General features: G+C 36.5%; 1 protein-coding gene across 1 annotated transcript in view; it reads left to right on the top strand.

Annotated features, from left to right (window-relative positions):
• The window catches only part of LOC130245889 (transcription initiation factor TFIID subunit 4), a 235,191-nt gene that overhangs the window by 84,045 nt on the left and 127,421 nt on the right, over positions 1-23,725 (top strand). Inside the window, exons 11-12 of the mRNA XM_056478679.1 lie at positions 15,852-15,982; positions 20,603-20,728. Coding sequence (XP_056334654.1) covers positions 15,852-15,982; positions 20,603-20,728 — 257 coding nt within the window. The remainder of the gene's footprint in view (positions 1-15,851; positions 15,983-20,602; positions 20,729-23,725) is intronic.

The raw sequence follows: 23,725 nt of genomic DNA, 5'->3' as shown, positions 1-23,725 counted from the left end.
TGTCAGTCACGCTGAGGAAATGTTATATTTGTCTGAATACTCAGTGGTGATTTCTTTCATATTTCAGAATTTTATTTTTGTAGTGTTGTAGTACATATTCTCATATTTAGAATTTTTTCACATTTTAGGGTATTATATTAGTAGTATTTTGTTGTGTTATAGTGTTTTTTTACATTTAATTTAATTTAATTTAATTTAATTTAATTTAATTTAATTTAATTTAATTTAATTTAATTTAATTTAATTTAATTTAATTTAATTTAATTTAATTTAATTTAGATGGGAGTGGAGCTGGGTGACCTCTGACCTCAGTGACTGCAGGGAAACTCTCTCTAATGTGCCCTAATTAGGACATGATTGCCAGGGCAACAGGGAAAAGGAGAGATGTGATTGGGTGGAGAAGCACTGTCACACTAAGGCAATGCTATATGTGTCTCAATGCTTTGAGTGGAATTCAGTCAGTGTTGTTTTTGTAGTATTATAAAAAAAAAATCATATTTATTTATTTTCTTCCGGCTTAGTCCCTTTATTAACTATTTAACTCTATTTTAGAGAACATGCAAACTTCACACAGAATTGCCAACTGACCAAGCCGAGGCTCGAACCAGCGACCTTCTTGCTGTGAGGTGACAGCACTACTTACCGCGTCGCCTCTTTGTCGTATTTTAGAAATTTATTTTTGTTGTATTTTTCATATTTAGAGTTAGAATATATATATATATATATATATATATATATATATATATATATATATATATATATATATATATATATATATATATATATATTATATATATAATATATACAGTTGAAGCCAGAATTATTAGCCACCCTGAATTATTAGCCCTCCTGTTTTTTTTTTCCCCAATTTCTGTTTAACGGAGTGAAGAGTTTTCAACACATTTCTAATCATAATAGTTTTAATAACTCATCTCTAATAACTGATTTATTTTATCTTTGCCATGATGACAGTAAATACTATTTGACTAGATATTCTGTTCTGGGTGTTTAATATGACTTTTTATAGGATTTTTTAGGAGTGTTTTAACTAAATATCTGGTGCATTAAGACAGAAGGAATGTGTCCTACCGGTGGTTTGTCAACCCACTCACCTGCATGGAGCAAACTCATACATGGTGTTGTTATGTGATGCATTGAGTGTATGCTTTACTAAAAAGATAGGTCTTTAATCTAGTTTTGAACTGCGAGAGTGTGTCTGAGCCTCGGATATTATCAGGAAGGCTATTCCAGAGTTTAGGAGCCATAAATGAGAAGGCTCGACCTCCTTTACTCGACTTTGCTATTCTAGGTACTACCAGAAGCCCCGAGTTTAGAGATCTTAAAGAGCGAGTTGGATTGTAGTGAGACAAAAGGTTGGTTAGATAAACAGGAGCTAGATTATTTAAAGCTTTGTAGGTAAGAAGCAATATAAATATAATCAGGCAGCCAGTGTAAGGAGGATAAAATTGGGGTGATGTGATCATATTTTCTAGACCTGGTAAGAACTCTGGCAGCTGCATTGTGTACTAGCTGAAGTTTGTTAATAGAGGATGCTGGGCAGCCAGCAAACAGTGCATTACAGTAGTCCAGCCTAGAAGTCATAAAAGCATGGACTAGTTTTTCTGCATCTGAGATGGATAGAATACTTCGTAACTTAGCGATATTTCTCAGATGAAAGAAAGCAGTTTTTGTCACATTAGATATATGATTTTCTCCTGTTAGAGTTAAATTGCTGTCTAATATGACACCCAGGTCTTTTATAGTAGAGCTAACGCTAACTTTGTATCCCTCTAATTGTAGGTGGAGTTGGTGAGATATGCTGTGTACAGGATTTAGGCCCAATAAGTAATATATCTGTTTTGTCTGAGTTTAAGAGAAGATAATTGTTGGTCATCCAGTCTTTAACATCTTTAATACACTCAGTTATCTGAAACAGTTTAGACATCTCGTCAGGTTTAGTTGAAATATACAATTGAGTATCATCTGCATAGCAGTAAAAGCTGATCCAATGTCTTCTAATAATGTCTCCCAGGGGAAGCATGTATATTGTAAACATCAAAGGGTGTAAAACTGATCCTTGAGGCACCCCATACTTTACTGGCCTGACTTATGAAAGCTGTCCATTAATATTTACAAACTGGTAACGGTCAGTTAAGTATGACTTGTTCCTGGACACCTGTAAAATATAAGTGATCTATGAAGATGTCATGATCGATAGTGTCGAATGCAGCACTGAGATCAAGTAAACTACTAATGAGATACAGCCTCGCTCTGCAGCTAAATGTAAATCATTGGCTATTTTCACTAACGTGGTTAATGTTATCTTTGGTTATGTTCTGTGTAGTTAAAAAAGTACATTCTCCAGAAGAAAAAAATATAATAGGAAATACTATGGGCATCACTTGGGCATTTTTTGCAAAAATTTAAATATGGCAGGCCGACTAATAATTTAACATAATGTCCAGTGAGATCAGACTGAAGTTTGTCTTGTGTGTGTTTTATGTTCCAGAGATGACGATGATATTAATGACGTGGCGTCAATGGCTGGTGTGAATCTGAATGAGGAAAGCGCTCGCATCCTCGCCACTAACTCTGACCTGGTGGGAACGCAGATCCGATCCTGTAAAGACGAGGCTTTTCTCCCCACAGGCCTGTTACACCGGCGGATACTGGAGACAGGTATCACAAACACACTTCTCAATATTCCACTACCTTTCTGAAACACCATGGAGCCTTTTCACAAGACTGTTATGACATCAGCATCTTAAATCCTTAAAACTTCTTAATATTAAGGTTTTTAAAAAAACGGATGAACATTTATGTGTATTTATGTATTATTTCTTTGCATCAATGACAAAAAATGAACGATCGCTTGTGTGAGGTGTGTGTAATGCAGTGTGTATGAGGACAGGACTGTAAATCTGACATTATTCCCTCTTCTGGCTCACGCTCTCATTTTCCTTCTGAAATTTTGATAACACCATCGTGGAGTTTTTCCTTTATTATTTCAGCAAATAGGATTGCAAATAGATGATTGTTTGTACTCTCCCATTCACTGCGCTCAAAGTTTACAAATGACAAAACATGCAAATGTGAAAACGGTCCATTAAGTTGGCCAAAGTGCAGCACAAAAGATAAAGGTCGGGACGCACTATGCCAGCATAAAACAACTAGCGCTCACAAAAAAACAACTCTGTTGTTGTCTGCTCACATCTGGTTCCATCTGGACCAAAAAGCTGCAAGTGAACACACCAAACAGACGAAAGCCAACTGATTCGAGAGCTGTGTTCTGTGTCTGCATGAGAGGGTTTGTCTTTCTGCACCAACAGGGGGCAGTAATCATTCATTCTTGTTCTCCCCGTGTTGGCGTGGGTTTCCTCTGGGTGCACTGGTTTCCCCCACAGTCCAAACACGTGAGCTATAGGCAGTGCTTAATTTGTGAATTGCAAGGTCCTGGAACAGATCGGGGTGACGGGTCCAGCATTTTACCTGAGAATGGAGATGTGTTGCGCACTGGGCCGGATCAAGCTGAACTGGCACTCTAGGCAAACGATGATCATGCCGTCTTCAAACCGAAAGTGAAAACGGGAGACGGGGGTGTGATTGCGCTTACAACAGCAAGTACTGGTATGGGTAGTGTCACGGATGAAAGTGAGGACTGTTTTAGTCTCAGACACCGCCCTCTCTATTCTGCCGTCCTAGAAGGCCGCCTGGGTCGCACGTGAAAGTGGAGAGATGAGGCGGGGGGGTTTGCCAGTGTTTGGCGAAGGGGTGTCGTGGACGAAAGTAAAGGCCTGGGGTGGGTTGGAGATGGGGATGGGTGTTGTGGATTAAAGTGAAGAGGCTTGGGAGTCGTGTAAGAAAGTGAAAGTGAACTGCGGACAGGGAGGAGGGCAGTTGAGGAGGAGGACCGGTAAAATGAGGTGCCGGATCTGGATCCGGCGTGTTCCGGCACAAATTAAGCCCTGGCTATAGGGGAATTGAATAAACTAAATTTTCCATAGTGTATGAGAGGGAATTGATGAATTAAATTGGCCGTAGTGTATGAGTCTGTGTGAATGTGAGTGTCTATGGGTGTTTTCCAGTACTGGGTTGCAGTTGGAAGGGCATCCACAGTTGGCAGTTCATTTTGCAGTGGCTACTGCAGATTAAAAAAGGGACTAAGCCGAAAAGAAAATGAATGAATGATTGAAAGTGTAGGCTAGCATGTTTATGTGTGCTCACAAGTATAGAAAAGAGCAGCAGAAGGACATATAAGCCTGTTTGATTGTTGTTGTGTGATGATATGGAGTTATTCTGGAGCGCCTGGAGCTTGGGAAGGTTTCTCTGTTCTTGTGAATGTAGGCCAGTGTCTGTCCTCACCGCAATCTATATGGTATTGTCTGTATCTATATCTCTGCTTTTATTGTTCAGGGTTTATATGGCTGCTGGAGATCCTTGAAAATGCTTCAATGATACAGAAGTCTTAAAAAGTCTTCATTTATTAATTTTTCTTCGGCTCAGTCCATCATTTATCAGGGGTCACCACAACGGAATGAACCGCCAACTATTCCAGCATATGTTTTACGCAGTGGATGCCCTTCCAGCTGCAACCCAGTACTGGGAAACACCCATACACACTCATTCACACTCATACACTACAGCCAATTTAGTTCATCAATTCCCCTAAAGTGCATGTGCACTGACCTAACTCTGATCTTTGCAGACTGTTGTTATTGCATTTAGTTTATTATAGTTTTTTAGATCTTGTCAATTTATTTTGAAAGATATGTTGAAAGAAAAGTGAGTATACAGCTAGAGTTTGCTTTTGTGACACTTTATTTAAATATATATGGCTCAGAAATCACTACATTTTTACATTACTACATAAAATCTTTTTACCAGGCCATTAGATAAATAATCCTTACTGCTTAACCCTGTATGCAACAGAGTCTCATTCTGAAAACGTACCCCTGTATACATTTCTGGAGATCACGAATTATGTAGCCAGAGGTACGTATGACTGCATTTCGTCTTTAAAACGAATGCTACGGGGTGGTATGTGCTTACCAGCTGACCGCTTACAGTACCTCCATGTAGACAGCTTTACCGCTGTGACCAGTTTGTCTAGTCGTTCACCATATATGTCGGCAGACTTGAGACGCAGAGAGGAGTTGATCACAATGATGAGGTTTGAGTCTGGCGAAGAACAGTTACCGAAAGCAGGTAAAACAAAAAAGAAGCTAAAAAAAAATAAATAAATAAACAAGTAAATAACAGGGTGAGAATGTGGTAAAATCTGAAAACATGGTAAAAATCAGGCGAGGATTTTCTGGATTGCTTTTGAAAACACTGTCATTTGGGTTTAGGGAAGGTGGTGGGTGGGGGATCGGTTGGTTGGTCAGTCAGTCGGTCAGTCAGTCAGTTAACAGCGGCCACTGGTGGATTTACGCGAGAACATGAAGCGCGAATGACACTCATGAGAGAAATTTGAGATCTGAAAAACATACACAGCGTCTGGTGGATTGTGAAAAAACTGCAAACAAACGTACCCTTTGGATGTATTTGACGCTCTCCAGAAATGTATATAGGGGTACATTTTCAGAATGAGCCTGGGTTGTCTGTATAAGTCTAAAATTTTATTCAAGACTCATTTATTCAGCCTCATTCAAGTCAAAGGCTTAATTAAATTAAATTTGACCCTGTACAAACCTGATTAAGAGTAAGTTTCCTTAATACAGTGGTTCTCAAACTGTGGTACGCGTACCACTCCTCCTAGTGGTACGCGGAGGAATCGCTGAATAATGAAAGAAAAATTAACACTTAATCCTTTGATGCGTACAAAAACATTGATGTGATCAGCATTGGCTGTTCCCTGAAGCGTACGATCACAGCACTGTGCTTAGAATAATTACTTAAGTTCAAGAATTGATTGACTGATGTGAAAAGTGGCCAATCGCAGTCTTAAGCTGTATGTGTGTGTGTATATATATATATATATATATATATATATATATATATATATATATATATATATTTTTTTTTTAGCTGAGTTAACAAAGAAATGTGGTCTGCCCAAGTCAGTGTGTGTCGTGCTGTGGATTACCACAGAAAAAAATGTTCAGCTCGTCCTTCTGTGTTTGTGTAAATAAAAAGAGAAGCAGATTGCAGGATCCGCTTGTAATGAAAGTTGAATGTTCGTCCGGCTACATTTCCACTGCATCCGCAAATCTGTCAGCTTATTTAACCTGGAACATTCCTCAGCGGATGACCACCAACATTCATATTTCAAAACAATGCTGGAATATACACTGCAGTTTTAGAAGAGCAGAGTCAGTAAGATTGATTTGTTTTTATTTTTTGGAAAGAGGACACATTAATTTAATCAAAAGTGACAGTAAAGAAGTCTATATCAAATATGTAAATATATACAAAAGATTCTATATCAAATATATTCAGTTTTTGATTTTGAAATCTAAAATGTGTCATGGTTTCCACAACACAGCTGATTACAAATCTTTTTCTTATCATAAAATCATATTAAAGTTATTTCTAAAGGATAATGTGACACACTGTAAAAAATACTTGCGTTTCCACATTGATTTGTGTTGGGACTACATGAAGGAATTAAGATAAAGGTGCAGTATGGAAGTTTGACACCCAGTGGTTGAACTAGGTATTACATTCCTGGATCAAAACAATCACAAGCGCAGGTTGCCAGATTGAGCAGCAAGTCTGACTATCGAGCCTAAAGGCTGATTTTAACCGTGGTCTATATAAAAGCAACGGCACGCGATAGAAGGAATATTTTCCATATTAAAAGGTTTTTGTCCTAACCAACACCTCAAATTAATATATAAGAAGCAGCTTCTGTTACTCACAGCTGAACAACAGGATTCCATTTTACATGACATATATAGTTCACCTCAGATCTGGAAAATAAAATAAATTGTTCGAAATTGAACTTTAGAGCTGTGACTCAGTGTGAACCAACAAATATCAGTGATTCAGCATCTACATTTAATAATGTTAAAGAGGTATGGATTAATTAGATTATAAGCTTTACCATTATGTCGGAGTGCAGTGAGTGCACTATTCTGTGCTTCTGAATGGCTGTATTTATAAGTTCTGTCTTTTTCGTCTGGTGCAAACAGCCAATTTGCTTATCACTGCAAATCTTATCACGTAGCATGTTGTTAGGACACAGGGATACAATGTAACCTGCTCACCTAATGTTTATATTTGTAATATTTATATAATTTGCTAATTAATAACTGTCACGGTCGGTAAGAGGAAAAAGGGAGCGAGGACTCAAATGCAAAAACAAGATGATTTATTAATTAAAATAAAACAAAACAACAACAAAAACCACCCCGAGGGGGAAAACACATAACTATAACACAAACTTGGTTGGGCTGACAAGACAAGGCTAGAGCAGGAACACAGGGAAAGTATAGACGACGAACTGGCACAGGACAGCAGACATGAGGAGAATATAAGCAGGAGTAAATTAACACAGGTGAACAAAACAGGTGTTAGACATGTGAATCTAATAAACTAATAATGGGTTAACAAGGAGGGTGGGACTAGACGATAGACGGGAGAGCACCTGACACAAAGAGACAACACAAGCCAGGTGCTCACATAAAACAGGACAAGAACACGCAGCCAATGAGAGAACTCATTAACCGCGCGTTCTTATGACGAGACAAAACAACACTGAAGCACACAACAAAAGCACGCGACCAATGTAAACACAGAGCCACGTGCTTTGACAGACGCAAGACACGAGCACACGATAAGTGAAAACACTTTACCGTGCGCTCACATAAATGCAACGCGCATGTTTCATCTCAGCGCCAGCCAAAACCGAAACCAACTAGACGGAGATGCTGAGAATGAAACGAAACAACACAAACACGAGTACAAGAGCGCTAGTGCGCACGGTCCGCATGCACCTATGACGGCGCGCACCCAGACAATGACAAAACAAGTGCTCGACCCAAGAAAACTCGAGCCAAGCACTACAGGACAAGACAAAACAGAGCTAGTGTCCGGATTCTGCCACCAAAACAAGAATTTACAAGACCAGAGTGGCAGAACCCTAACAAATAACCTCATGTGGAACTCTGAATCTGCGTCTCATTTCAAAGTCTGCTACTGTCCACTGAAGGTCACATTTTGGTCAAGGACGCATGCATTGAGAGCCTTCATGACTGAATAAATGAGAAACACTGTTTTCCACCAAGGCAACCCTGGGTGCTGAAATATAATTGGCTAAACTGCCATTGGGCGGGTTAAAGAGACCAAAACAAAGACGTTCCGGCACGTAACACATTTTCAAAGCAGAATATCTGACTCCAGCATTGTTTTCAGATAAACAAGAATGTTCACTGAGCATGTTTCTGAAATATCTGCAAACATAACATGGTATTTTTATGCTTTAGATGAGTAATACACTTACAAACAGCACCTTTAACTTATTGGTTTTTACCAATTTAAGTGGATTGAACATAAAACAATTAAGTTATCCCCCAAAAATACTCAACAATTTGTTGTTTCAGCTTAATTTAAATAAGTAGTTTGAACAAATAACAAATGTCATTGTTCTGCTGTAATGATGCAGAAAATTCAGCTTTACGTCACATTTATAAATAAAGTACATTTTACTATTAAATCTTATAGGAACATTTTATTTTTAATTGTAATAATGTGTAGCTATTTTTAAAGGGAACCTATGATGAAAATCCACTTTTGTAAGCTGTTTGTACAGAAGTGTGTGCAGGTTTAGTGTGTCCACTGTCATATTGGGCTGATAGAAACACAATAAGTCTCTTTTTTATATTTCCTGACGTTAAAATAGCATCCAAATCCCTCCTATTTTGAGGCCGACCCCAATGTGATGTAGGAGTACGGTTTCCCCACCCACCAAATTGATTGACAGACGTATTTTAACATGTCTCCATAGTAACACATATATAAATCAACAAGACAGGACAGGATTAAAAGATCTGTTCAGCTCTCTGTGATCATCAGTCATCATCAAATGTGATCAAGTTTTACAAGTTTAGAATTAAGAATGAACTCCACAACAAATACATCAAATAATCATTAGTAAAATTCTTACTGTAGTTTTTCTCACAAACGTTACGTGAGATCTGCTTTCTTCATGTCTGTCACTGTGCTGTTTATCTGACACAGCCAATATGTAAAAAGGGGTAAAATATGTGCCCTTTAATGTATTTTTGAATCTGATAGGCAGCACGGTGGCTCAGTGATGTGCACTGTGGCCTTACAGCAAGAAGGTTGCTGGTTCGACTCTCGGCTGGGTGTTTCTGTGTGGAGTTTGAATGTTCTCCCCGTGTTGGCATGGGTTTCCTAAGGGTTTCGCCCACAGTCCAAACACATTCGTTTTAGGGGAATTGATTAACTAAATTGGCAGTAGTGTATGAGTGTGTGTGGATGAGTGTGTATGGATGTTTTCCAGTACTGGGTTGCAGCTGGAAGGGTATCTGCTAAAACATGCTGGAATAATTGGCGGTTGTGGTGACCTTTGAAATAGAGACTAAACCAAAGGAGGATGGATGAATGAATGAATGAATGAATCTGTGATCAGAAGAGACTTCTCCAGCAAACATTTAAGTATGCCTAAAATGCAGTATTTAAACCTCATAATTGAATAGAAAATGAGGTAGATAAGTGCGATAAGGTCCACTTTTTGAGAAAAGAACCACCAGGCTGGCTACAGGCCTGAGTTTTAGTAGTTTTTGTTGACTGAAATAACCTTTGCGTGGAAAAAACATGCACAAAGTTCATCCCACACAAACTAGTTAAAAGCGGATGTACAGCACTTGTTGTGTCAGCCTTGTGTTCGGCACACATTAGATCTCAGTTAAGCGTCAGAAGGCCTCGGGTGTGTGTTTTCTCGGGTGTGTGTTTGTGTGGCCGTCGTGGAGCTGTCGCTGGGAGCGCGCTGCAATTCTTCTCAAAGGTGCAGCGGTGTGTAGGAGGATGAGGCGCCCCCTGCTGTTGATGGGCTGCTGGAGAACTCATAGGTGACAGCAAACCAAGGGAGGCACGACTCCTGCCAGCTCTGCTCAATCTGAGAGAAACACACACACGCCCTAAATCACCCTCATACGCAAAGATCACGTCCGCTCAGTCTTACTTAAACAGCAGGAAATCAAGCCAGCATCATATCAGAAATCGCATGTGTTATACTTTATGTGCATTCCTGTATAACAGTAGATCATGGAGAGAATTCAATGCAAGTCTTCTTTATTTATATATAAAACAATGCATACAAGTAAATGGTCGTACTTGACAATAACTTTCCATTAGTTGTAAATTTAAATAAGATAATGACTGGATCTTGAATGCAATGCTCAGCTCAATCTGAAAGAAACACACACATACACACACACCCCGAATCACTCTCAAACACATCCGCTCAGTCTTACTTAAACAGCAGGAACTCAGGCCAGCGTCAAATCAGAAATTGCATGTGTTTTACACTGTAAAGATATCTGTTGAATAGCAGTTTTCTGTAATAAATATAAACTGCATGTGTTATACTTTATGTGCATTCCTGTATAACAGTAAATTATGGAGAGAATTCAGTGTAAGTCTTCTTTATTTATATATAAAACAATGCATAATAGTAAAAGGTCATGCCTTACTATAGCTTTCCATTAGTTATACATGTATATCAGATACACTGTAAGAAATGCTGGGTTCCACACCGTTGATTTGTGTTGGGACAACATGAAGGAATTAAGTTAACTTGTTAGTTTTTACAAATTTAAGTGGACTGAACATAAAACAATTAAGTTGTCGCAAAACAAAAACCTCAAGTATTGTGCAGTTTCAGATCAAGTAGTTTGAACAAACAGCAAAGGTAATTTTTTTAAGTGTAAAGAGTGTATCTTGAATGCAATGCTCGGCTCAATCTGAGAGAAATGCGCGCATACACACACTCCCTAAATCATCCTCAAACACAAAGATCACGTCTGCTCAGTCTTACTTATAAGGGAGGAAATCAAGCCAGCATCATATCAGAAACGGCATGCGTTATACTTTATGCGCATTCCTGTATAACAGTAGATCATGGAGAGTTCAGTGTAAGTCTTCATTATTATATATAAAACAATGCATAATAGTAAAAGGTCATGCTTTACTATAACTTTTCATTAGTTATATGAGATAAAGAGTGTATCTTGAATGAATGCTCTGCTCAATCTGAGAGAAATTCAAACACACACACACACACACACACACACACACCCTGAATCACCCTCAAACACAAAGATCACGTCTGCTCAGTCTTTTCTTAAACAGCAGGAACTCAGACCAGCGTCAAATCAGAAATTGCATGTGTTTTACACTGTAAAGATATCTGTAGAATAGCAGTTTTTCTGTAATAAATATAAACTACATGTGTTATACTTTATGTCCATTCCTGTATAACAGTAGATTATGGAGAGAATTCAATGTAAGTCTTCTTTATTTATATATAAAACAATGCATAATAGTAAAAGGTCACACACACACACACACTCCCTAAATCATCCTCAAACACAAAGATCACGTCTGCTCAGTCTTTACTTAAACAGCAGGAAATCAAGCCAGCATCATATCAGAAATGGCATGCGTTATACTTTATGTGCATTCCTGTATAACAGTAGATCATGGAGAGAATTCAATGCAAGTCTTCATTATTATAAATAAAACAATGCATAATAGTAAAAGGTCATGCTTTACTATAGCTTTCCATTAGTTATAGATTTATATAATATAAAGAGTGTCTCTTGAATGAATGCTCTGCTCAATCTGAGAGAAATTCAAACACACACACACACACACACACACACACACACCCTGAATCACCCTCAAACACAAAGATCACGTCTGCTCAGTCTTTTCTTAAACAGCAGGAAATCAAGCCAGCATCATATCAGAAATGGCATGCGTTATACATGTCCACAAATTAGCATTTTTCTTTATTTTGCGATTCATGTTTTTATTTTCCCCATTCATTTCTGCTTGTGAATTGCATTATGGGATGTTGATCTTTCCTACAACAACTTGTAACCTTAAAAAGTTCCAAAAAGTGACTTTTATGAACAGTTTTAAGTGTAAAGTGCTATATTTTCTGGGTTGATGTTGTATATTACACTACAAAAACCTTGTAATAAATATTTTCTGTTATTTTACAAACCTATTTCTCTTTATATTATTATTTCTTCCACATCATATTATTGTAAACTACTAAAATGTTAATTAACATCACTTTGTTAAACTGTAGAGTTGAATTCTCATCATCAAAAGTGCACAGAGCATATCAACATCTTATAATGGAACTCACAAATAGATTATGTTATATAATATAATTAAATATACAATTAATTATATATAAAATATATGTGAGATGAGAAATAAATCATTTGAATATTTAATTATATCATTATCTGTGATTTATGAGAACTGTCAGTATATACTTGTAACATTCATGCCTTGAATTCAAAGTGCTTTGGATCAGAGTGTCAAATTTATGCCAAATGCATTAATATACATATAGTTCATGCATGTGATCTTGTGAGGAGCAAAGCTTCTACACTGAAGTCTGTCTGCTGCTGCTCTCTCTCTTCTGATATATTGTTTATGTGGACGGAAACGTTCATTTTGATGCATTTGACCAGAAGTTTTTCAACTATTTTAAAGCTGTTTTTTTTTATTTTTGGTCTGAACAAAAGTTCTTCATCTACATCTTCTGAAAAAGCCTTGGCCTTAAGATGCTCCTCATCTTGTTTCTTTTTCTCTGGTTTGGAGTCATTAAGGACACTCTCAGCACGTTCAGCAGCTGATTTAAATAATTGGTGTGATTTTCTTAAAATAACGGTGGAAGGAGATCTTATGTTAATAGCAAATTAAAGATGTGGATGTTGTAGATAGAAGCGCTCTGAAGCTTTTCAGCCATCTTCTAACATCCTCTGCTAATTATTCTTTAAAGCAGAAGTCGTCAATTCACTTGAAAGAGAAAACTGTTTTTCTTTCCTCTTTTATTATTTCTGCAGGAAAAAAGGAATTGGAAATTAAAATGGGAATCTCAAATGTTTCTCTGTAGCAGCAGGCCGATGAAATGTTGAAGAATTACACTTATTTTGCTCAAAGATATCTCAAACCGAGCTCAGCTTTGCCAGGATAATCAATAATAATATCAAAAGACCAACATGAACTCTTTTCTCAGTGGATTCTTTCAACATCAAGTGAGCTGGGTTTCATTTCCCAAAAACATCGTAAGCTTAAGTATCGTGAGACCTGATCTTAATGTTCTCTTTCCCAACATCTTGAAAATCATCAGAGATAATTGTTAAATTAAGTAATTGTTGCCATGAAGTTAAAATTAGATCTTTTTGTATATGTTATAAACGATGTATCTGTGCACTTCATTATTTTTTAAACATATATTTACCCTCATTATAACCTCCCCTGCCCTCTCCAAACACCTTTTCACTTCTGGTCACATGGAAGTCACAGAGCTATAAGTTCTTTGGGCGGGGACTATCAGTAATTTAGGGCGGGGCTGACAGACCTTTAGGGCGGAGCTTTCAGTTTTGCCGGGGCTATACTTTTTTTTTTTAGGGCGGAGCTATCAGTCATTTAGGGTGGCGCTATCGGGGTTGAGCTATCAGTCGATTGGGCCAGGGCTATCAGTCATTTAGAATAGAGCTATTAGTCCTTTGGCCTGGGGCTATCAGTCCTTTTGGGCGTGACTATCAGTCCTATAGAACGGGACTATCAGTTCTTTAGGGTCGTGCTATCAGCTCTTTAGGGCGGAGCTATCAGTCATTTAGGGTGGAGCTATCAGGGTTGAGCTATCAGTCCTTTGGCCCGGGGGTATCAGTCTATTGGCCCGGGTCTATCAGTCCTTTGGCCCGGGGCCATCAGTCCTTTGGGGCGTGACTATCAGTCCTAGAGCGGGGCTATCAGTTCTTTAGGGCAGTGCAATCATCTCTTTAGGGCGGAGCTATCAGTCCTTTGTGCAGGAGCTACCAGTCCATTGTGCTGGGGCTATCAGTCCTTTAGGGTGGGGCTATCTGTCATTTGGGGTTGGGCCATCTGTCATTTGGGGTGGAGCTATCAGTCCTTTGGCCCGTGGCTATCAGTCCTTTGGGGCAGGGCTATCAGTTCTTTAGGGCGGAGCTATTAGCTATTTAGAGCGGAGCTATCAGTCGTTTGGGCCAAAGCTATCAGTTGTTTGATCTGGGGCCATCAGTCTTTTGCGGTGTGATTATCAGCCCTTTTGGGTGGAGCTATCAGCTCTTTAGGGCGGAGCTATCAGTCCTTTGTGCCGGGGCTTTCAGTCTATTGGCGTGGGCCTATCAGTCATTGAGGGTTGGGCTATCAATCATTTAGGGTGGGGCTATCAGTCCTTTGGAGTGGGGCTATAACTATATAACTATAACTAGTTAAATATAGCTGGGGACTATATATTTTCAGGCTCTGTGGAATATCATTGTGCCTGCTTCAGTCATGGTACGGCTGTAAAGCTCCTCGATTATTACGCTGTAATGAGAGTATAGTCTCTAGCTATATGAGCCTAGAAAATAACAACTTTTCATTTTCCATCAGTCTTAGTACTCGACGTAACTACAGAAGAGTCAAGCTTGAAATAGGAAAATTCAAACTCGTTGGTCATTTTTGAGATGCTAATGTTCTAATCCAATTCAATGATTATGCTAAGCTAAGCTAAAAGTGCTCCTGTTAGACGCGAAGATCTGCTGTCTGGTTTTAAAAATGCTAAAACTAAAATATTGAACTTCTGTAAAATGAGCCTTTAAAAAAGAAGAAGAAAAGTGTACGGTTCTTATAAGAGCCAAGATACATTGCTATAGTGGGAAACTCAGCTGAGCTGCCACATGTTCATTTATAGCGTTATATGATTATGCTATATGATTTCTGACTATTGAATCAGTTTTTATTTGCAACTGTAGGTGAAAGCTCTGAGATCTTTCAGTCTCCTGAGCTCTTCTAGCTGGTTGGATCAGCTTTGTTGACTTTCCAAACCACAAAGTCTCATCCAAACTCACTTGTCTGAAGTTTCAGGAAATCATGTTTAAAAATGAGCCACAAGAGCTGCAGAAAAACCTCTCCACTAATTTGTGTTTCAGATGCAGGTCGTGTCAGTTCATCATAGCAACCCTTTATTTTCCCAACACACACTGCAGCTTTCTTTCTTTAAAATAAGACAGATGTCATTTTCTCGCACTGAACTTCCTTCCAAACATCTGCTCCATCACCCATAGAGAAGTAAAGTCATAGTGAAACTGTTACTTTAAATGAAACAAAGATTAAGAGACTTAAAAAATACAAAACTTTTGCTAATTCAGTTAATTAACTCAACTAAAACAAAAATAAATGATAATTAAAATGTACTGATGAAAATTGTTTTTTATATCTAATAAAAATACCAAAACCTGATTTAAATGATAACTTAAAGTGTAAAAATGTAAACACTCATTCAAAATATGTTATATATTATACTATCTACTATACTTTATCTATTATTTTATAAAACTGACCCAACCAGCACTCGAACCAGAGACCTTCTTGCTGTGAGGCAACAGTGCTAACCGCTGAGTCACCTTGCAACCTATTATAAAATATTAAAAAGCTAATAATATGGAGTCAGTTCATCTACCTAACCCTTTATTTTCCCAACACACACACTGGAGCTTTTTTTTCAGATTTATAGGATAGGACAGATGTAATATGCTCTCACTGAACTTCCTTCCAGACATCTGTGTGGTGATGTTGCGTTTGATTATTGATCTTTTCGTAACATCTGCATCTGTGGCTTTTTTTTGTTTTAGCGAAGAGGTTTGGAGTGACGGACGTCCCGCTGGAGGCGGTGAGCTTTATTTCTCACGCCACGCAGTCCAGATTACGAACGGTGCTGGAGAAAGTTTCCTCCATCGCGCAGCACAGAATGGACTCGTGTAAGGTACGAGATGCTTTTATTCATATGGTGCTGCTTTTTATAGGGACGGTTCACACACACTCAATGATATTCTGCTCACCATTGTTTATAACCTTTCTGAGTTTCTTTCTTTTGTTTTTATACTTTATGGAAAGCTTTTTACAGTTTATTTTTATGTAAAATTTTTGTTTTCAGAAAGAAAATACATATTAGACCTACTGTGTAGATTTTACATGTGCTTTATATTTTCCTCCCTTTAACAGCAACTATATAGTGTTAAATTTTAATTTATTAATAAATAAATAAAAATGAACGAATAAATAAATAAAAATAAATACAATCAAATTAAAATAAATAAATAAAAAATTACCCTTTAAAATAATGAATAAATAAATAAAAATGAACGAATAAATAAATAAAACAATAGTTAATGAGAAAATTTAAATAAATAAATAAAATAGGGGAGCTACAAGTCATTGAAAAATGATCTTTAAAATAATAAATAAATAAATAAATAAATAAATAAAAATGAACGAATAAATAAATAAAACAATAATTAATAAAAACAATTTAAATAAATAAATAAATAAAATAGGGGAGCTACAAGTTATTGAAAAATTGTCTTTAAAATAATAAATAAATAAGTCAATCAATAAATAAATAAATAAAAATGAACGAATAAATACATAAATAAATAAAAGAATAATAAATAAATAAAATTGAAATAAATAAATACATAAATAAATAAATAAAATAGGGGAGCTACAAGTCATTAAAAAATTACCTTTAAAATAATAAATAAATAAATAAATAAAAATGAACGAATAAATAAATAAAACAATATTAAATAAATTAAATTAAAATAAATAAATAAATAAAATAAAAATGAACAAATAAATAAATAAAACAATAAAAATAAATAATATTAAAATAAATAAATTAATTAATTAAATGAAAATGAAAGAATAAATAAATAAAACAATAACAATTTATAAAAATAAATAAAATTAAGTAAAAATAAACAAATAAAGTAAAAATAAATATAAATAAATAATAAAATTCAATAAAATTAAAATAAACGAATAAGCAAATGAAACAATTAAAAAAAATAAAATAATAAAATGTAATAAAAATAAATAAATAAATAAATTAAACAATAAAATTAAGTAAAAATTTAATCAGTGAATAAATAAGTAACTTAAATAAATAAAAATGACAATTCAAGAAAAATGTGGGCGTAGATGCTTAAAATAATCAATCCATTTACTCCTAACTAGGAAAAAGTCTTCTGTCTGTTGTTTTAATGAAACATAGTTTTTCCATCACGTGTCTAGTGTTTAATGTATCAGTCCATTCTTTTACATAGGAAAGCTTTTTTCACTACAAATTTACAAAAAAATCATTAATAATTCACAAAATGGTCATTAAAAAGTCACTAAAAATTTATTAGAAAATCATTAAAAATTAACAAAAAAATCTACTTAAAATTCATTACAAATTCATAAAAAAATGCTTTAAATTCATACAAAAATTCATTAAAAAACATGAAAAATGTAACAAAAATGAATTTAAAATTTATTAAAAGTTCATTACAAATTCACTAAAAATTCATATAAAATAAAACAATTCATAAAAAATTCACTACAAGTTCACTACAAATTCACAAAAAATTCATTAAGAATTCGCTTAAAATTCACAAAAAATCATTAAAAATTCACTAAAAATTCATATAAAATAAAAAAATCATTAAAAATTCATTAAAAAATTCACTACAAATTCACAAAAAATTCACAAAAAATCTACTTAAAATTCACGAAAAATTCATTACAAATTCATAAAAAATTTACTTGAAATTCATACAAAAATTCATTAAAAAATCATTAAAAAAATTCTAAAAATGTATTAAAAATTCATTACAAATTCATAAAAAATTTACTTGAAATTCATACAAAAATTCATTAAAAAATCATTAAAAAAATTCTAAAAATGTATTAAAAATTCATTACAAAATTCACTAAAAATTCAGATAAAATAAAAGAAATCATTAAAAATTCATAAAAAAATTCACTTTAAGTTCACGACAAATTCACAAAAAATTCATTAAGAATTCACTTAAAATTCACAAAAAGTTCATTAAGAATTCACTTAAAACTCACAAAAAGTTCATTAAGAATTCACTTAAAATTCACAAAAAATCATTAAAAATTCACTAAAAATTCATATAAAAAATCATTAAAAATTCATAAAAAAATTAACTTCAAATTTACTAAAAATTCAGTAAGAATTCACTTAAAATTCACAAAAATCATTAAAAAATCACTACAAATTTTTGAAAAAGTCACAAAATATTCATAAAAAATTCACAAAAAATTCATAAAAATGTTTAATTACATTATGTTTGTGTTCCTAAAGATGTGTAGTGACCAAACTCTTTATTTAAACAGATATATCTGTTTAATAAAACTGCTTTGTGTAAGTATATACACATATATTGTCTATATTCTCTGAGAAATGGATCAAAATATTAGTTTTGAAATGGAGGTGTGCTCATTAATGTACAGCACATGGAGCTTGTGGAGTTCGACATTTAGATGTAATAAATGCAGCTCACCGCAGTAATTGAGCTGAAATGCTGTTGTTGGAGTGGAAACTTTTGGGCACATGAACTACAAAGAGACTGAAGCAGGCAGGTAAACAATCGAGTATTCAAAGAAGCAGCAGAGCGTCCGACAGCCAGCGCTTCTGTCTTCAAGAGCCTCGCATTCACACAAACACAGCACACAGAGAGGAGCAGGCGGCGGCGCTTTAAAGGCTGTTTATTTGTGTAGATGGCGAGTGGTTTACGCAGGACGCACGTTTTGTTGTTCTGTGTTTGCTGTTTTTCTTGTGTTGGTTCTCGTCTGCCGCTCTCCGCTTTATAAATGAGCCGTATGAAGACACTCTGTCGACATCAGCAAAATAAAAACAAAACAGCAAGATCGTCCTGACTTCATAGCCAACAAAGGACAGGAGAGATGGAGACGGGGATGACAGGCCTGTCAGAAAATGAAACGGCAGCGCAGGAAGTGCTGGAAAGATCCCGCACGCTCTGAAGTCAACATGCTTTTAGAGGAAACTAAACTCACCTGCTCATGAAGAAAGTTTGAGTCAGGATTGAGCCAGAAACAATTATTAAAGTGTGTGTGTGTGTATCAGAACTCACGGGCTGTTTCTCTATTTCTCTGTGTGTGTGTTTGTTTGTGTGTGTGTGTGTGCGCGCGCGTTTGTTTATGTGTGTGTGTGTTTGTGTGTGCTTGTTTTTATGTGTTTGTTTGTTTGTGTGTGTGTGTGTGTGTTTGTGTGTGTGTGTGTTTGTGTGTGTGTGTTTGTGTGTGCTTGTTTTTATGTGTGTGTTTGTTTGTGTTTATGTCTGTGTGTGTTTGTGTGTGCTTGTTTTTTGTGTTTGTTTGTGTGTGTGTGTTTGTGTGTGTGTTTGTGTGTGTGTGTGTGTGTGTTTTTGTGTGCTTGTTTTTATGTGTGTGTTTGTTTGTGTTTATGTCTGTGTGTGTTTGTGTGTGTGCGTGTGTTTGTGTTTGTGTGTGTGCGTGTGTTTGTGTGTGTGTGTTTGTGTGTGTTTTGTGTGCTTGTTTTTATGTGTGTGTTTGTTTGTGTTTATGTCTGTGTGTATTTGTGTGTGCTTGTTTTTATGTGTTTGTTTGTGTGTGTGTTTGTGTGTGTGTGTGTGTGTGTTTGTGTGTGCTTGTTTTCATGTGTGTGTTTGTTTGTGTTTATGTCTGTGTGTGTTTGTGTGTGCTTGTTTTTATGTGTTTGTTTGTGTGTGTGTGTGTTTGTGTGTGCTTGTTTTTATGTGTTTGTTTGTTTGTGTGTGTGTGTTTTTGTGTGCGTCTGTGTTTCTGTGTGTGTTTGTTTGTGTGTGCTTGTTTTATGTGTGTGTGTGTGTTTGTTTGTTTGTGTTTATGTGTGTGTGTTTGTTTGTGTGTATGTGTATGTGCGTGTGTGTGTGTGTGCGCGTCTGTGTTTTTGTGTGTTTGTGTGTGGCTGTGTTTATGTATGTGTGTGTATATGTGTTTGCGCGTGTGTGTGTGTTTGTATGTGTGTGTGTTTGTGTTTTGTGTGTGCTTATGTGTGTGTGTTTTTGTGTGTGGCATTTGTGTGTGGCTGTGTTTGTGTGTGTGTGCTTTTGTGTGTTTATGTGTGTGCATCCGTGCGTGTGTGCGTCTGTATGTCTGTTTTTTTTGTTTGTATTTGTGTTTGTTTATATGTATTTTTGTGTGTGTGTTTATGTGTTTGTGCGTGTTTTGTGTGTGTGTGTGTGTGTGTGTGTGTGTGTGTGTGTGTGTGTGTGTTTGTTTGTGTGTTTATGTGTATGCATGTGCGTCTGTGAGTGGGTTTTGTTTGTTTGTGTGTATGTGTGTGTTTGTGTTTGTGTGTGTGTTTATGTGTGTTTGTGTTTGCTTTTGTGTGTGTGCATCTGTGTGTGTGTGTGCGTCTGTATGTGTTTGTTTGTTTGTGTTTATGTATGTGTGTTTGTTTGTGTGTGTCTGTGTGTGTGTATTTATGTTTTGTATGCGTGTGTGTTTGTTTATGTGTGTATTTGTGTTTATGTGTTTGTGTGTGTGTGTTTGTGTGTGTGTGTGTCCTCAGGAAGACGAGTGGTGTGAGCCGGCGTCTGATGTGCGTGCGCAGCTGAAGTTCTTTGAGCAGTTGGAGCGGATGGAGAAGCAGAGGAAAGACGAGCGCGAGCGGGAGATTCTCCTCAGAGCAGCCAAGGTAAATCCACCAGCGTCTCCTCTACAGCACACACAGTTATCAGACATTATTAGCCCCTCTGTGAACTTTTTATGTTCTTCAGATATTTCTGAATAACATTGTGGAACACATTTTAAAGCATTCATTCATTCATATTCACACATTCATATTCATTATTAATCTGGGGTCGCCACAGCGGAATGAACCACCAACTTATCCAGCATATGTTATACGCAGCGGATGCCCTTCCAGTTGCAACCTATCACTGGGAAACACCCATACACACTTACACTACGGTCAGTTTAGTTAATCAATTCCCCTGTAGCGCATGTGTTTGGACTGTGGGGGAAACCGGAGCACCCTGGAGGAAACCCACATTTTAAACATGATATTTTAAATTATTATTCCATAATAACTGATTTATTTTCTCTTTGTCATGATGACAGTAAATAATATTAGACTAGATATTCTTCAAGTCACTAGTATTCAGCTTAAAGTGACATTTAAAGGCTTAACTAGGTTAATTAGGGTAAAGTTAGGGTAATTGTTTGCATTCTCAGGTACTGCAGGTTGCAATGTCCCAAATTTTGCTTAAATTCTTAAGCCAATTGTAACGGAGTGTTTTGGTTTAATTTTGGAATTTCCCCAACCAGCGCAGAGCCCAGGGGACCAGATTGAGTTCTCCGACTTAGCCCCCCCTGGTCCAAGTTAGGGTGATTAGGCAAGTCATTGTAAACAGTGGTTTGTTTTGGAGACAATCTGAATAACACTATTTTTATAGGGGCTAATAATATTGACCTAATATTGCTAATTTAATTGGCAAAAGAATAAATAAATTAAATAAACATTATATATAATAAAATAAAATAAAAATAAAACAACTTAACATATTTTAAAACTATTAAAAGGGTGGGAGGTGACGCAGTGGCGCAGTAGGTAGTGCTGTCGCCTCACGGCAAAAAGGTCACTGATTCGAGCCTCGGCTGGGTCAGTTGGCGTTTCTGTGTGGAGTTTGCATGTTCTCCACGTGTTCGTGTGGGTTTCCTCCGGGTGCTCCGGTTTCCCCCACATTCCAAAGACATGTGGTACAGGTGAATTGGGTAAGCTAAATTGTCCGTAGTGTATGAGTGTGAATGTGAGTGTGTATGGATGTTTCCCAGTGATGGGTTGCAGCTGGAAGGGCATCCGCTGCGTAAAACATGTGCTGGATAAGTTGACAGTTCATTCCGCTGTGGTGACCCCAGATTAATAAAGGGACTAAGCTGAAAATAAAATAAATGAATGAATGAATAAAAGGGTGTGGGGGGGGGGGGCTCTACGTACCTATTGGAGCATTTTTTTTGAAGGCACTTTCAGTTTTGGTTGTGTGTTTTGTCAGAAATCAAATTACAATAATAAAAAACTCCAAAAGAGTATTTTATTTCTACACAAACACTGATCTTTCATGAAAAGACCCTGTTATTTTAAACCTCACCCTCTGATCACTCTATATGAGCCTATAGAGTCTTTTATTCACTTGTATGTAAACATTTGTAGGTCTGAATAGTTTCTACACTGGTATTGTTGCTTTGCCAGTTTTTCAGATGTCATATTGCAATAATGAAACCCAAAACTATATTTGATTTACTCTGAACGAGTAAACGACTTCAGATTTTTTGAAGTCGACTTTTATGTTATTAAAGTCGAGTCTACGTCAACCAGTCTCTGGTGACGTCATCAATAAAACACAAGATGATCATATTTTGCAACGCGCCACAATTTGGCAGACAAAATACTGTTTGACAGCTCATAACACAATGCAAAAAAAAACAATGACTAATTATAGTGCAAAACACATGCAGTCGACTCTTTCATGTCATTAATAACATAACATTAGCACAGGCTAGTTTTAATGCAAAACCCCTGGAGGAAACCCACACGAACACGGAGAATATGCAAACTGTGACGAAAACAAAAAAAAATTGTGACATCACCAGTATTTTGGAGTCAAAGGCTGCATTTACACTGCACTGTTCAAGTGACCCAATTCCGATTTTTTTTTCCCTCATGTGGCACAGATCAGATATGGCCCATGTACATGTAAGCAGGAACAAATCACATGGATTCCGATTTACTCAAATCAGATTCAGGCCTTGTTCATATGTGGAAATGTATCCGATATGAATGGGATCCGTGCCCTCGTGTCTGCAGTTTAAGCTGGTAGATCGGATTTTCACCTGTCAATACGAGTCGCGCGTCATTAATAACCAGAGCGAATGACGACAAGTCTGACACTTTCATTTCAGAACAGACTTCAGCAGAGTCCCAAACCTTAAATCTCACACACGAGGACTTAAACAGCTTTCATATTGTCATATAGCACAGGTATTTAAGCATGTTAACGAGAGCGAGAGAGCGAAATGTCCGCCACGTAACCAATATAAACTAATACAAAACTAGTGCATATACATCACGTGCATAAATGGACATGACATTAGGATGCCTAATGGTTTAAAAAAGTCTATATATCAAAAGAAGATGGACAAATGAGAACCTTCTTGTCATAAACTATAGTAAAACAGCTTGTCCAGAGCTGTGAACAGATTACATACAGGAATAGAGAAAAGAGCACTCTTTAATTATCAGCTGTTAGTCAGCGCTCGCTCTTTTTTTTCTGGTCATTGCGGCTTTGCCCTGTGCAGTGTAAATGCTGACGATCGGGTACGAGTCACTTTTAAAAGATGACGTAAGCAGGTCATCAAAAAAATCGGATACAGTCACAAAATCGGAATTGACCATCAGGATCTGCAGTGTTAAATACAGCCATAGTGTCATGATACTATCATAGAACCGGTAAACAGTGCAACTCTAGTGTTTTTAGGTTGCGTTGGAAATTAACCAAAATGCAACGTCTGTCCGACATTGGACATTGACTTCGGCCTGACGTTGGGTTCTGACGTCAACCCGGTTTGACATTGGGGTACATCGTCAATCTGACGTCATGTTGACGTCTTGTCTCTCGTACCTTCATGTGCCATG

Source organism: Danio aesculapii, chromosome 18 (genome assembly GCF_903798145.1).
Source record: "Danio aesculapii chromosome 18, fDanAes4.1, whole genome shotgun sequence".
NCBI classification, from domain to species: domain Eukaryota; kingdom Metazoa; phylum Chordata; class Actinopteri; order Cypriniformes; family Danionidae; genus Danio; species Danio aesculapii.
The sequence above is the reverse complement of the archived record's forward strand: the minus strand, read 5'-3'. Positions and strand labels throughout refer to the sequence as shown.